This window comes from Tamandua tetradactyla, chromosome 10 (genome assembly GCF_023851605.1).
Source record: "Tamandua tetradactyla isolate mTamTet1 chromosome 10, mTamTet1.pri, whole genome shotgun sequence".
Classification (NCBI taxonomy): Eukaryota; Metazoa; Chordata; class Mammalia; order Pilosa; family Myrmecophagidae; genus Tamandua; species Tamandua tetradactyla.
Window position 1 is genome coordinate 5,483,758 of NC_135336.1, and position 14,232 is coordinate 5,497,989.

The 14,232-nt window shown below is 40.1% G+C and overlaps 2 protein-coding genes across 7 annotated transcripts in view; one reads left to right on the forward strand and one right to left on the reverse strand.

Annotated features, from left to right (window-relative positions):
• The window catches only part of TBCCD1 (TBCC domain containing 1), a 62,877-nt gene extending 58,806 nt beyond the window's left edge, over positions 1-4,071 (reverse strand). For 2 of the 5 annotated variants that reach the window (XM_077117824.1, XM_077117825.1), the window contains exon 1: positions 1,426-1,483. Coding sequence is in view for 1 of the 5 variants with exons in the window: in XM_077117828.1 (XP_076973943.1) it covers positions 3,772-3,783 (12 nt within the window). In the remaining 4 variants the exon portion in view is untranslated. Of the gene's footprint in view, positions 1-1,123; positions 1,406-1,425; positions 1,484-3,771 lie in introns of those variants that run through there. The other 3 variants (XM_077117826.1, XM_077117827.1, XM_077117828.1) reach the window with 3 other exon arrangements.
• DNAJB11 (DnaJ heat shock protein family (Hsp40) member B11) overlaps positions 1,575-14,232 on the forward strand; it is a 45,873-nt gene continuing 33,215 nt past the window's right edge. Inside the window, exons 1-3 of one of the 2 annotated variants that reach the window (XM_077117829.1) lie at positions 1,575-1,680; positions 2,472-2,511; positions 7,269-7,425. In XM_077117829.1, coding sequence (XP_076973944.1) covers positions 1,644-1,680; positions 2,472-2,511; positions 7,269-7,425 — 234 coding nt within the window. In that variant the 5' untranslated portion in view covers positions 1,575-1,643. Of the gene's footprint in view, positions 1,681-2,471; positions 2,512-4,177; positions 4,568-7,268; positions 7,426-14,232 lie in introns of those variants that run through there. The other variant, XM_077117830.1, reaches the window with a different exon arrangement.

Consider the following 14,232-nt stretch of genomic DNA (forward strand, 5'->3'; position numbering starts at 1 on the left):
TTACGTACAAATGTTTATAGCAGCATTATTCACAATCACCAAAAGATGGAAACAACCCAAAAGCCCATCAACTGATGAATAGATAAACAAAATGTGGTATATCCATACAACAGTATATTATTCAGCCATAAAAAGTAATGAAGTAGTGATGAATGTTACAAGATGAACCTTAAATATACATTATGCTAAATAAAACAAGCCATTCACCAAAAAACACATATTGTATGAAATGTCCAGAACAGGGAAACCTATGTAACAGTAAGTAGGTTGGTGGTTGCTTAGGCCTGGGGGGGAATTTTCTCATAATGGAAAACATGATGTGAAAACTAAAGACGAAGAGGTTTCTTTTAATGTAATGAAAACGTTCTAAAATTCACTGTGCCAATGGTTGCACAAATCTGTGAATATACTTAAAACCCTTGAATTGTGCCCTTTAAATTGACGAACTGTAGATGAATTATATCTCAATAAAGCTGTTTTTAAAAACTGACACTAATCCAGTGCTTACTATATGCCAGGCAGCATGCTAAACATTTTGCGTACTTCATGTTTTCATCCTCACAACACCTCCATCTCATTTACAGATGAGGGAAATGAGGTTTAGAGAAGTTAAAAGACTTGACCAAAACTGCATAATTAGTTCGCACGGCCCTAGATTACAATTAAATGTTTCTCTGACTTGAGAATCGTGTTGTTACAGATGTACTTTGGGAATTCAATTTGGATGAACCTTTAATAAACGGGACGCCGACTATAATAAAGAGCCTTAGACATGAGACCAAATAAGGGCCAGGTGAAGGAGTTTGGGATTCTGAGCCAAAAAGGCGCGTGGAGAGTAAACAAGTCTTCCCTAAATGGGCAAGGCTTAATATCGTTCTGAATACAACTAGAGGATGGTTACAGGAGGAAAATCTTAGTTCTTCCCAAAACGTAAATAGGCTGCTCTGAAGTGTGCAATCAAAAGCCAAATCCTACGGATGTATACTCTCTAAGGTCTCTTCTAATTCTGCAACTCCGGAGGTCTAAACTCGCAGTCAAAAGCCATATCCTAAGGACGTCCTTTCCAAGGTCTCCAAATTCCGGAAGTCGAAATTCACAAACAAACATATCCTGGGGCCTTTACCTCTCCTAAAACTCCTCAGGGAGACGCTGGCGTTAAGGTTTCTCCGGCGGGGAGGCCGGCGTGTGGACAACGGCCGGGCCGCCGCCTAGAACACAGCCGGGAAAAGGCGGCGGGGACGTGCCAGAGCCCTGATACGGGAAGCCCGAGCTATGGAAACAGAGACGCCCCAGCTGACAGGGTCCGAAGCGCACCCTGGCTTCGCGTCTGGGAAGCGCGAATACACCCTTCTCAATCCCAGCCTAAAACTTGACCCATTCATCCCTCTCCCAGCCCACCAGCCACCGACCGCCGCGCGCTGTTACCTGCGAGCGCAAAGCCCCTACACCCGGGTTCCCAGCGCGCCTCGACACCCAATGCGCATGCGCGGGGGCTTGTATCACCGAGAAGCAGCAGGCGGCGTTGCTAGAGCGCCGCCTCTTCAGTGACGGAGACCAATTGGGAGGCCTGGAGTCCTCGATGAGGAGCCAGACCCGGCTGCTCTCTAGTGGCGCGTCTTTCCACCCAGAGAATAAGTTTTCTAATGCTCTACAGAACCGTGGGTCTGTCAGTAGCGGCTGGTAAGGTCAGCACGCTTTGATAAGTAATAATGATTATGGCAGTTTAGATTTATAGAGCGCTTATTATGGGCTGGGCACTGTGTAAAGCACTTATACGTGCATTTTTTTTCAGTCTTCCCAAGAGTCCATCAAATTAAAAACATTTGTTATACTGATGAAGAAACTGGGATTGTAGAGAGATTTAAGTAACACACCCCTAAGGGCACACAATTAGAGAAGAGCCAACATTTAAACCCAGGCAGTCGGAGATGAAAGCCCCTTGCGTTATCTCCTTAACTCTGTTAGTTTTCCTGCCGTGTTACCGTCTTCGTGAAGATTTTTTTTTATTCCACCCAGCAGAAGATATCACCTCTTATTTATGATTTGTGGCCTTTTCCTGCTTTTCTTTGTTCCTTTATGGCCTCTCTTGGTGTGGGGGATACAAAGGGATATAAGACAAAAAGTGTAGTTTACTTCCTCATTTACGTGGCTTCTCTCCCTAAGAGACATCTTCCTAAAAGTAGTAAACCATGTCTTCCTCTTAGTCCCACATATGTGTAGATGCAAAAAACAGGGACTTCGATTCAGACAGACCTGGTTGAGGATTCAGGCTGCACCATTTACTAGCTCATTGACCTTTGGCAAATTTTGTCACTTATCTATGTCTTAGTTTTCTGCCAACAGCAATAATTATTCATCGAGCACCACTGTGTGCCTGACACAATGCAAGGCACAAGGGTTACAGCAATGAACAAAACAGAGAGGATCCCTGCTTTCTTGGAGTGTATATTTTCCATTTTTTTTTGGCACAGGCAGGCTCTGGGGATCGAACCCGCGTCTCCGGTACAGCAGGTGAGAATTCTGCCACTGAGCCACCAGTGCACATCCTTCTTGAAGTGTGTATTTTAATAGGAAGAATACACAATACATATTGAGGAAATAGAATAATTTCAAATGTAAAAAGTGCTATGAAAACTGGGAGGCGGGAGACTAAGAAGGCCATTTAATAGGGCCGACATTTGAGCTAAAGCCTAAAGAAGCAGCCATATGGAGGTCACAATCAAAGCAACTAGTCATCCATTTACCAAAAAAATAGTTGTGTGCCTATTCTGTTCTAAGATACTAGGGGTATAAGAGTGAATATAACAGACCAGATTCATGATCCTGTGGAACTGACATATAAGTGTGGGGATGTGAGGGTCAGGGATGGAAACAAAATAGGGTGTTGTGAGAATAAGGGATTTGGTATGTGCTAATTTTGATTGGATGGACAGGGAAGTCCTCTCTGAAGTGACATTTAAACTGATATAAGAAAGGAGTTATCCATGTTAGGATCTGAGGGAAGAGTGTCTCAGGTAGAGGGAACAGCTAGTACAAGGACCCTAAGGCAGGAATGAGCTTGGTGTGTTCAAAAAAGAGAAAAGAAGCTAGTTTTGTTGGCAGTATCCTAGGTGAGAGTACAGGTCATGTAAGGTTTCATAAGGTAGGGTAGGAAGAGTTGGAATTTTGTTCTACGTGTAATGAAAAGCCATTTGGAGCTTTTAAGCAGAGAAGCCACATAATCTTAATTATTTATTTATTATTTATTTTTGTCGTTGGGGAGTGGGGAGCGCAGAGGCTGAAAATGGATGGTAGGATATTAACAGTAAAGGCAGGGACGTCAGTTAGGAGTCCCTGTCAGGGAGAGATGATATTGACTTAGCCCAGAGAGGTAGTGGATATGTAGAGCAGTGCACCAGAGATTCAGGACACAGTTAAGAGGTAAAGAATTGGACAAGTGATGCAGGAAAAGAATCAAGAAAGGCACCAAGAATTTTGTCCTCAACAACGAGGTGGTGCGTTTACTGAAATGATCAAAAGTAGGTGAAGATTGGGACGAATCAAATAGTTCCATTCATAACTGCAATAAGTTATTATTCATTGCGTGCTTACTATACGCCTGATGCTGTGCTAGACAATTTACAGATTTCCTAACATTAAAAACTCACAACACTTCCAGTAGTGTTTTGCCCCAATTTTGTTCATCAAGTACCTTAGGCTCGTCTTACGGTTAAGAAGTGGTGGAAGCCGAATCCGAACCTAAGTCTATCTACCTACATCAAAGATGCTCACCTTAGGCACCATGGCTTTTTCTCTGTAAAATTTTCTCAGGAGATTGTTTGGATTATTTAAAATAAAATCTCTTAAGCAGTGGAACCGATGTACATTGAGCCTGGAATAACTGTCCCGCCCATTTTGCCGTCATCCTTGCGTACTGGCGTCCGGAAGGACGCTCAAAATGAATGAAATTCCGAGACATGTGACCTAGAAAAAGCCTTCCTCCTGCAATTGGTCGGTGCTGGAGGAAGCGCCCCGTGATTGGTGGAGAGTCCAAGGGGCCGGGCGGGAGGACCTTCTTGTGCCTCCGGTGTCCTCCTGTGGCACCCACCTCCCCCCTCTCTTTACGTAGTTTTCTGCGACAGGCGGGGCTGCACGGCTTCCTGCGGCGGCGCGACACTCTGACGTCTTCTTTTCTAATTGGCCGAGAGCTGGGGCTGCTTAACTGGAGGTCGCGCCGCCTCGGAGGTGAAGTGTACTGCTCTGATTGGCTCCGCGGCGCCGGCCGCGTGTGATGTCCCTAGCAGCGATTGGCTCTCGTCCGCTGGGGGCTTCTTTCACTGGGATTTGGGACTCCCGGGAAGTCGACCAGCGAAGGAGTGGGCAAGCTAGCTGTGGCTGCGGACCGAGGAGGAGACCCCCGGCGTGAGGTGGCCTCACAGGGCCGTGCGGACTGGCTAGCGGAAGTGGCCACGGGGGAGACGGCGAGGAGTGCGTGAGACCCGGGCCGGGACGGAAGAACTATGGCCCCGCAGAACCTGGGCACCTTCTGCCTGTTGCTGCTGTACCTCATCGGGGCCGTGATCGCTGGGTGAGGGACAGGCATCGGCAAGCATGGAGCCCTTGAATCAGCCTTAGCTGCGCAAGAAGGGGGGCGGGGGCAAGCGGATTTGGCGGGTTAAGGGGAAGGGGAGGGGTAGTACTGTCGAGAGGCTGTGAGGTGGAGAAATTGGTAGTGGGGACCGGGCTGTTGAGGTGTAGAGAAGAGCCATATGTGACATGAGTTAGAGGAACCTGGTTCAGAGGCCCTGTGGAGCTAGATTCCCCCAAGAGAATGAGAATTGGGTGCAGTGCCAAACACAGCATTTGATGGGGGTTGGGGGAGAAGACTGAGAAGAAGGTGGTTGTGAGCGAAAGCAGTGTCACGCAGAGTTGGGGAAAAGAAGGTGTGCCTGATTGTAAAGAAGGGAGGGCCAATGTCAGGCAGTGTTGCTGTGCCCTGCTGAGCTGAAGAAGAGGACGAGACAGTGCTGAGCCTATGATGAACCATTGGGGGGAGGGGGGTAGCTGACATTAAAGTGGGTGTGTTATGATGTCAGCCCTAGTGAGGAAGTTAAGAGAGCAGGTGGGAAAGCCATGGAGGAAATTGAATCGAAGGAACAAGACAGAACCTTTGGAGAACCTTGTTTTCCTAGCTTCTTGGGATATTGAGCCCAAGCTGTCATCGTATATACTGTGTCTCTCCTTTGTATCTAATTGAGAAGCTGATTGGTATTATGAGTAGGAAAAACGGTACACCAACAGGTAGCAGGTTGGAATTCTTGTCTGCACCTCCCCCATCCCCCACTGAGAAATTATATGATCTTGAAGGAATCCCCTACATTCTCATCTGTAGCATGTGGATAATAATGTGCTGCTTGTATGAGGGGAGTAGGACCATAACTCTTGAGGATCCTTCTAGCGTTTAAAATCCAAGATCCTATAAGCCTGGTAAGCAGAGGATAGATATGTCAGTCTCTTTAAGAAAGTGGGGAAAACAATAAGATCTTAGCTTCTGGCAATTTATTTTTACTCTCATAGGGGACAGAGTAACCTAGCAAAGCTTTACAATTTTTAAGTGCTTGTTATTCTCTTTAAAAGTTTTTTTCAGTGTATTTTGTCATTTTTTGTGAAACATGTTGAAATACTACAAAATGTACTTCTTCCAAGGTAATGATTTACTGTTTTACCTGAGTATGATTTTGTTACTACTTTTACACTTAACGACAAATATCCTAGGATGTTTAAATAAAATGTCAATATAAGTATTGTAAATACTGTAGCTTTAAGCTTCAATCATTTATAAAGGAGTCTTTTGGGAAAAGACTCAGCTGATACTGAGCTATACCAGCTGTCTTTTCCTGCATTTTTCTGGACTGTTAATTAACCACTTCAGTGTTAAGCATATTCTAAACAAGTCTCATTTTTATACAGTTAGCCCTTTTGTGATTTATTAAAGCAATTCCTTTCATTTAGTTCTTATCATAAGAGATGTTAAGACTTTATAGATTTTTGTAGGGAGGCAAAAGGCCCTAATTAGTCCTTTATGGAACCCCTTATGTTGATAAGTTTTTTATGAAATTGTTTTAATGTTCTGTTTCATATGAGCTGGATCTTGGTACCCCAATGCATTTTATTCCCAAAGTGTTTTTTTTTAATTTATTTATTTATTAATTACCCAATGTGTTTTTAAGTTAGCATCACTACTATATCAGTGTCACTATTGTGAACTTTTCCATCCCCATTGTTGTAAGAAGGCATTTTAAGAATAACTTCTGGTGGCTTCAGTGTCTGACAAAAGGAATAGGTTTCTGTGCGCATTGTTATTTATTTATTGCATTCAACAAATACTTATTGTTTTTACTATGAGCCAGATAGTGTCTCTCCCCTGAAAGTTTATTATAGTCTTATTGTACCTTCCCATGGCCCTTCTTGCAAAGATCTCCTTTAAGGTTAACTTGGTACCAGCAGAGTCTCTGGTAAGGAAATCAGTAGATCTTTACTTCAGCTTCCAGCTCATGCTATATGCATATTCCTGGCTGCTTAGCTATATAGGCTGCTATATCTGGGCTTCAGCAGCTGTCTCTAATTAAGGCTTTACCTAGACAAACTGGTATAACTACTAGAAATGATTGCGAGATTTATATTTTTTCTCTCTTTTTCTTTCAGCAAACATACCACAGCCAGTACATCCAAAGGAGGTGTTATTTTCTCTTCAGAGTTTTCTAGACATTGGCTTATTCTCTGACGTTAACTTCAGTCACTTCATATTAAACATTCCAACAGTGGTACTGTTAGTCAGAACATTTACATGAATACTCTTTGTGAATAAGGAAAGTTATCCTTTGAGGCTATTTCACTTTTGGAAATAGTCAAAGTCATTTGGAGTCAGTATAAGGAAATGAAGAGGAGAGTTAATTGGATTATATAATTTTGGCCAAAAATAACATGTAATTATAAAATAAGGAAGTTGCTTTCTTGACTGAAGGTAGTTCTAGAAAAAGACTGTCTCCGGTGTTTTTTTAATAATTGGGTAGTATTACTTAAAAAGAGTCTCGTTGTGATTACATTAGTATATAAGACTTGTTACACATTCTAATATTTCTTTTTTATTCTTTTTTTAATCACCTATATCTCTTCATTTTTCTAACCCTTTACTTAGACACAAATCTAAATGTAAAGAAAAAAAAGTTTCACTTTATAAAATGTAATGCATAACACTTTAATGAAATATCCTCTTCCCCCCAACCCAGGAGAGATTTCTATAAGATTTTGGGAGTGCCTCGAAGTGCTTCTATAAAGGATATTAAAAAGGCCTATAGGAAACTAGCCTTGCAGCTTCATCCAGATCGGAACCCTGATGATCCACGAGCCCAAGAGAAATTCCAGGATCTGGGTGCTGCTTATGAGGTAAGTTAGGAAAAAGGATAATGTATGAATAGCACCTACAGATACAGAACACACTACCTCACACAGTTAAACACCCCCTTCTTTCAGGTCACTTCTATTTAATAATAAACTGCAGATAAAAGTATAAGTAGGACTTGGGTAGGCCACGGTAGCTCAGCAGGCAAAGTTCTCACCTGCCATGCTGGAGACCTGGATTCTATTCCCGGTGTCAACCCATCAAAAAAAAAAAAAAAAAAAAGGTGTAAGTTGGACTTGATACTATATGTGGTAGACCTCACATTCATGTTAGTAGATGCCATTTCCTGCCCTTTTCATATTAGTATTTATTAAAGAGGGTAATGTTGAAAATGAATGAAAGAGAGAAAATGAAATTAATAGATTAATAAGAAGATTGATGTATCAATCAATGGATCAGGCTGGGAACTAGAACCAGTAATAAAAACAAAACCTAATTGAGGTTTGAAAACTCATACCCACAGGGAACAGAGAAATAAAATGCAGGGCAGTATAAGATAAAACATGAAAATAGATAGTATATCTCCATATTGGGAAAAAATAGGGAATGATGAAGGCTGTAATTAATTGGAGTCTTCTTGCCCAATTTTAAGGGAGCACCTGTCACTCAACCCTAGCTAGTTGCTGCCATATGAAAATGCAAATACTGTCTTGCCAAATCTAATTTTTCAAGAGAAATTGGAAATCCCAATTTTTATGTAAATTCTCCTGATTGTAAGAGTTTGGTAACCAATTCGATTAAAATATGTATTTTTTATGCAGACCATACAAAACACAGCTATAGTTAGAATTTGTGCCCTCTAATCTAGAGGTCAGAGCAATTTAATCTGTTTTGTCTTCTTTGGTCTTTACTAGAACATTGTGAAATACAGTAGAGCTGGGTGTTTCTTATTCCTATATTTCAAAAGGATACAGAAAAAAATTCATTCAACAACAAAAGTCATAGAACTAAAACATCGAATTCAAATTAAATTCCTGTGGAGTAAAGAAGCTAAGAATAAATCTGAAAAACATGTTAGTAGAAAAAAACAAAATGAAATATTCCAAGGACTCCTGTATTTAAGAAGCAACTGGACTAAAAAAAGTGGCATAACTAGGTGAAACCTATGGCTAATGGGATCCTTCTTTCTTCCCTTTATACCTTCACGTATCCTATAAGATAGAAATTCTTAACCCAAGGCCAATGAATGAAGTTGCACGGGTTGGTTGGCCTTCTAGAATATGTAACGTTTTGTTTCTTGTTGTTAATATACTAAATTTTGTACTGTTTTTCCCATGAATACTCCCACTGTCTGCTAGGAACCCAGTATTCAAAATGTTTTCCAAGGGAAGGTGCTGCTAAGGATTTACCATGTACTTTAAAGAATCTATCATGTTCTTCAACCATGAACTAGGCAGAGGCTCTCTCTCTCTATATATAGAACATTCATAAGACGGCAGTTTGTGAAACTCTGAGACTCTTTCTAATGCCTACTTCAGGTTTTCTTTCTCTTTGTAGCATTCAAGCTTGATTGCTTGAGATAAATTAGTATTCACAGATCAGAATCCCTGTACAGTATGAAGAATCTTTTATGAATACAAATTTATCGTCTTTACTAAACTAGGTTTACTGCTGGAATTTTAATTAGTTGAGACTGTGGGTTCATTGGCCATTCAACTAAGATTATATATATATATGTATCTTTTTTTTCCTTTTAAAAATAAAATGGTTTCCAAGGCCATGAAATAAAATTGCATTCCTTAGATGAAAAATGAGGAGGAAGTGAATTAGGATGGATGACTTTAAGAGTAGTTTTTGGGAGGTTATCACAGAAGTCCTTAATGTCCAAAGAGAAATTGATTTAAAAATCATCTTTGTTTGGGGGTTTTGAAATGGTTGTCTTTCTAGACAAAAATGCAGGGTTCATTTCTCTGCCAAGACAAATCCAGAAAAGTAGAATTGAAAGTAAAAATAGTAGAAATCAAAATTACCTAATAATAAGAATCTTGGGTTTTGTTTTTATTTCTTTTTTTTTTTTTTCTTTACATGGGCAGGCACCAGGAATCGAACCTGGGTCCTCTGGCATTGCAGGCAAGCATTCTTGCCTGCTGAGCCACCGTGGCCCACCCGTTTTTATTTCTTTTTAAGTTAGCTCTAACTATTTGTGCTATGCTAAAGGACCCCTATTTTATAAGGGTAATTGCCAAAACATTCCTTTCTCTTCTGTTTTTGGCTATATTGGTTTTAACTAAGGATTGTGGTCATTTCTAGACAAAGCCATTTAATCATTTTTTTAAAATATATTTTTACTAAGAGATCTTTATGCACCATACAGTCCTTCCAAACTATACAATCAGTGGCTCACAGTCTCATTACATAGTTGTATACTCATCACCATGATCATCTTTAGAACATTTGCATCACTCCAGAATAAGAAATACAAAGACAAAAGGAAAATCCCATATATCCCATACCCCATACCCTCCTTCTAATTAGCATTGCAATCTACCCAATTTTTGTTTTTATCTTTTATTCCCCCCTTATTAATTTATTTTTGTTCTTACTTTTTTTACTCATCTGTCCATCCCCTATATAAAGGGAGCATCAGATACAAGGTTTTCACAATCTCATGGTCACATTGTAAAAAGCTATAGAGTTATAAAATTGTGTTAAAGAATCAAGGCTACTTGCTTATAATCATGCCTTAGAGTGACCCCTAGAGAACCTCTTGCTCAGATGTGACCTCTCTCTAAGCCAATTCAGCAGGTGAACTCACTGTCCTCCCCTCCTATGTGGGACATGACTCCCAGGAATATAAATCTCCCTGGCAATGTGAGAGAGTACTCCCAGGATGAGTCAGAACCCAGCTTCATGGGACTAAGTAAGCCTTCTTTACCAAAAGGGGAAGAGAAAAATGAGACAAAATAAAGTTTCAATGGCTGAGAGATTTCAAATAGAGTTGAGAGATTATCCTGGAGTTTATTCTTATGCATTATATAGTTATCCCTTTTTTGTTTATGGTGTATTGGAGTGGCTGGAGGGAAGTACCTGAAACTGCTGAGCTTTGTTCCAGTAACCTTGATTCTTAAAGACGATTGTACAAGATATAACTTTGACAGTGTGACTGTGTAATTGTGAAAACCTTGTGTCCATCCAGGGTATGGACAAATGAGTAAAAAAATAAGAATAAAAGATTAATAAATAATAGGCGGGGATAAAGGGTAAACAATAGGGTAGATTCATAATAGTCAATGAAAGGAATGAGGAAGGGATATGGGATGTATGATTTTTTCTTTTCATTTCTTTTTCTGGAATGATGCAAATGTTCTAAAAATGATCATGGTGGTGAACATACCACTATGAGATGATATCGTGAGCCACTGATTGTATACTATGTATGGCCTGTATGTGTGTGAAGATTTCTCAATAAAAATATTAAAGAAAAGAAGACTACTGGAATACAGTTCAACAGTTTCAGGTACTTCCCTCTAGCCACTCCAGTATACCATAAACTAAAAGGGACTATCTATATAATACATGAGAGTAACCTCCAAGATAACCTCTTGACTCTGAAATCTCTCAGCCACTGAGACTTCATTTTGTCTTATTTTTCTCTTCCTCCTTTTGATCAAGAAGGCTTTCCCAATCTCATGATCCTGGGTCCCAGCTCATCCTCAGGAGTCATGTCCCACGTTACCAGGGATATTTACACCCCTGAAAATCATGTCCCATGTGGTGGGGTAGGGCAGTGAGTTTACCTGCCGAGTTGGCTTAGAGAGAGAAGCCACATCTGAGCAAAAAAAGAGGTTCTCTTGGGGTGACTCTTAAGCATAATTATGAGTAGGCTTAGCTTCTCCTTAGCAGGAATAAGTTTCATAGGGGCAAACCCTAAGATCAAGGGCTAGGCTTACTGAATTGGTTGTCCCCACTGCTTGTGAGAATTGCAGGAATTCCCCCAAAGGGAAAGTTTAATATTTCTTCCTTTCTCCCCAGTCCCTCAAGGGGAATTTGTAAATACTTTTTTATTCTCTGCCCAAATTACTCTGGGATGTATTGGGGCATCACACTAACCTGTACAAACCAACAAGATCTCACACCCTATTTAAGATTCCATATAATTATGGTGTTCAAATAAACTGACCATACAGTTAACTTATATAATGTGCTACCCAAAATACAAATTTTGCATGAAATAAACATCTCTTCCTTTAGTCTCACACAGAAGTTGAAGTTTTAAAACATAGACCATATCATCCTTTACCCTGTATTTTGATTTACCTTTCTCCTATCCAGATCAGTTTCATTCATATCTCCAGTCAAAGCCTGATTACTTCTTCAGCTTTTTTAATAGTTGCTGTATGGAGTAATGCTGACTCATAGCTTCAGAGCTCTAACTCTGATTCTTAGATGTCACACAAATACCTGAAGGACCAGGGGACAACCAGGTTCTACACAAATATCTCAGCATCTCAATTTAGAAAAAACAGTTACAACTCTGGAGTAGATGTGACTGCTATGAAAGCTTATAATCTGGCACCTTTGCAGTAAGTTATCAGTCTGATAACCCATGCTCTCAACTTCAATTCTCTGAGTTTGTATATTATAGTTAGTCCATATGAGTGAAGCATGGTATTTGTCTTTGTTTCCCTGTCCTCAGCGTTCATTCCCCTAGTTGCGTACCTCACAACTTCATTCCTTTTCTTACAGCTCTTCAGTAGTCCATTGTATGTATACCCCAGAGTTCCCCTTCCATTCCTCAGTTAATGTACCTTCAGGCCATGGAACACTCCCACCATAAACACCGGAGTGCAAATGTGCATTCCTGTTCCTGCTCTCAGTTCCTCCTAGTGTATACCTAGGAGCAAGGTTGCAGGATCATATGGGAACCCCACCTCTAACCTCCTGCCGAACCACCACAGTGCATTCCAGAGCGGCTGCACCACTGTGCTTGCCAACCAACGGTGACTAGATACATCTCTTTCTCCACATTTTCTCCAGCACCTGTATCTCTCTGTTCATTTTTAAGCAGTTCCATTCATATACCATACAATCCAACCTAAATTAAAAAATCAGTGATTCCCGGTATAATCACACAGACATACCTTCACCACCACCATCTATATGAGGGCATTTCCTTTTCTCTTGCAAAGACTCTCATACCCCTCCCCTGTATCCCCTGTTTATTGACGTTTAGTTTTCTTTTTTTTTCTTCTAGCTACTCCAAGACACATTTTGCTTTTGTTACATTCAATGGAAGCATGTTGCAATGGTACTGTTAACTATAGACCCTAGCTTGCATTCATTGTTTTTTTTCCTGTGTACCATCCTATTTTCATCACCTTGCAATGTTGACATTCATTTGTTCTCCCTCATGCAAAAACATTCTCATATTTGTATATTAATCACCATCGTTGTCCACTGTGGGCATTCCTAAGTTATACTGTCTTAGTCTTTATCCTCTATTTTTCTTTGTTGTGTCATACATGCCTCCAGCCCTTCTCCCTTGACCATACTCACATTCACCTTCATTCAGTATACTTATACTGTTGTGCTACAATTAGATAGTATTGTGCTATCCATTTCTGAATCTTTACAGTCAGTCCTGTTGCACGTTCTGAACTCCTTCAGCACCAAATGCTCAATCTCTACCGTCTTTCTATCTCTTGAAAATCTATATTCTTTAACTCTCAGAGTTCACTCATAAATGTTAATTCGTATTGGTGGAAACATACAGTATTTTTCCTTTTATTTCTGGCTAATTTCACTCAGCATGATGTATTCAAGGTTCATCCACATTGTTACATGCATCATGATTTTATTCTGTATTATAGCTGCCTAATACTCCATCATATGTGTGTAACACAGCTGTTTGGCTTCTTGTCCATTGATGAACATTTGGGCTATTTCCATCTCTTGGCAGTTGTAAATAATGCTGTTATAAACATTGGTGTGCAAATATTTATTTGTGTCCTTGCCTTCAGTTCCTTTGAATATATACCTGGTAATGGGATTGCTAGATTATGTGGGAATTCTATACTTAGCTCCCTGAGGAACAAACCGCCCTCCAGAGTGTTTGTACCATTTTACATTCCCATTAACAGTGAATAAGTACCTGTTTCTCCACATCCTCTCCAGCAAAAAAGCGGTTTTCTGGGTTTTTTTTATGATGGCCATTCTAGTGGGTATCAGATGATATTGTGATTTTCATTTCTATTTCCCTAATAGCCAGTGAAGTTGAGCATCTTTTCATGTGTCTTTTACCCATTTGTATTTCCTCCTGAGAAGTGTCTGTTCATGTCTTTTGCCCATTTTTAAATTGGGCGGTTTGCCTTTCTGATGTTGAGTTGTAGAATCTCTTTATAATTCTGAATATTAAATCTTTATCTGATCTATGATTTCCAAATATTGTCTCCCGTTGCATAGGCTGCCTTTTTACTTTCCTGACAAAGTTCTCTGATGCACAGAAGTGTTTAATTTTGAGGAAATCCCATTTATCTATTTCTTTTTTTGTTGCTTGTGCTTTGGTTATAAGGTCTAGGAAACCAGCTCCTATCACAAGATTTATAAAATAATTCCCTTCATTTTCTTCTAGAAGTTTTATGGTCGTACCTCTAATGTTTAGGTCTTTGATGCATTTTGAATTGATTTTTGTTTAGGGTGTGAGTTACAGGTTCTTTCATTTTGCGTATTGATATCCAGTTCTTCATACACCTTTTATTGGAGAGGCTGCTTTGTCCCAGTTGAATGAGCTTGACTGCCTTATCAAAAATCAATTTTCCATAGATGAGAGTCTGTTTCTAAACACTCAATTT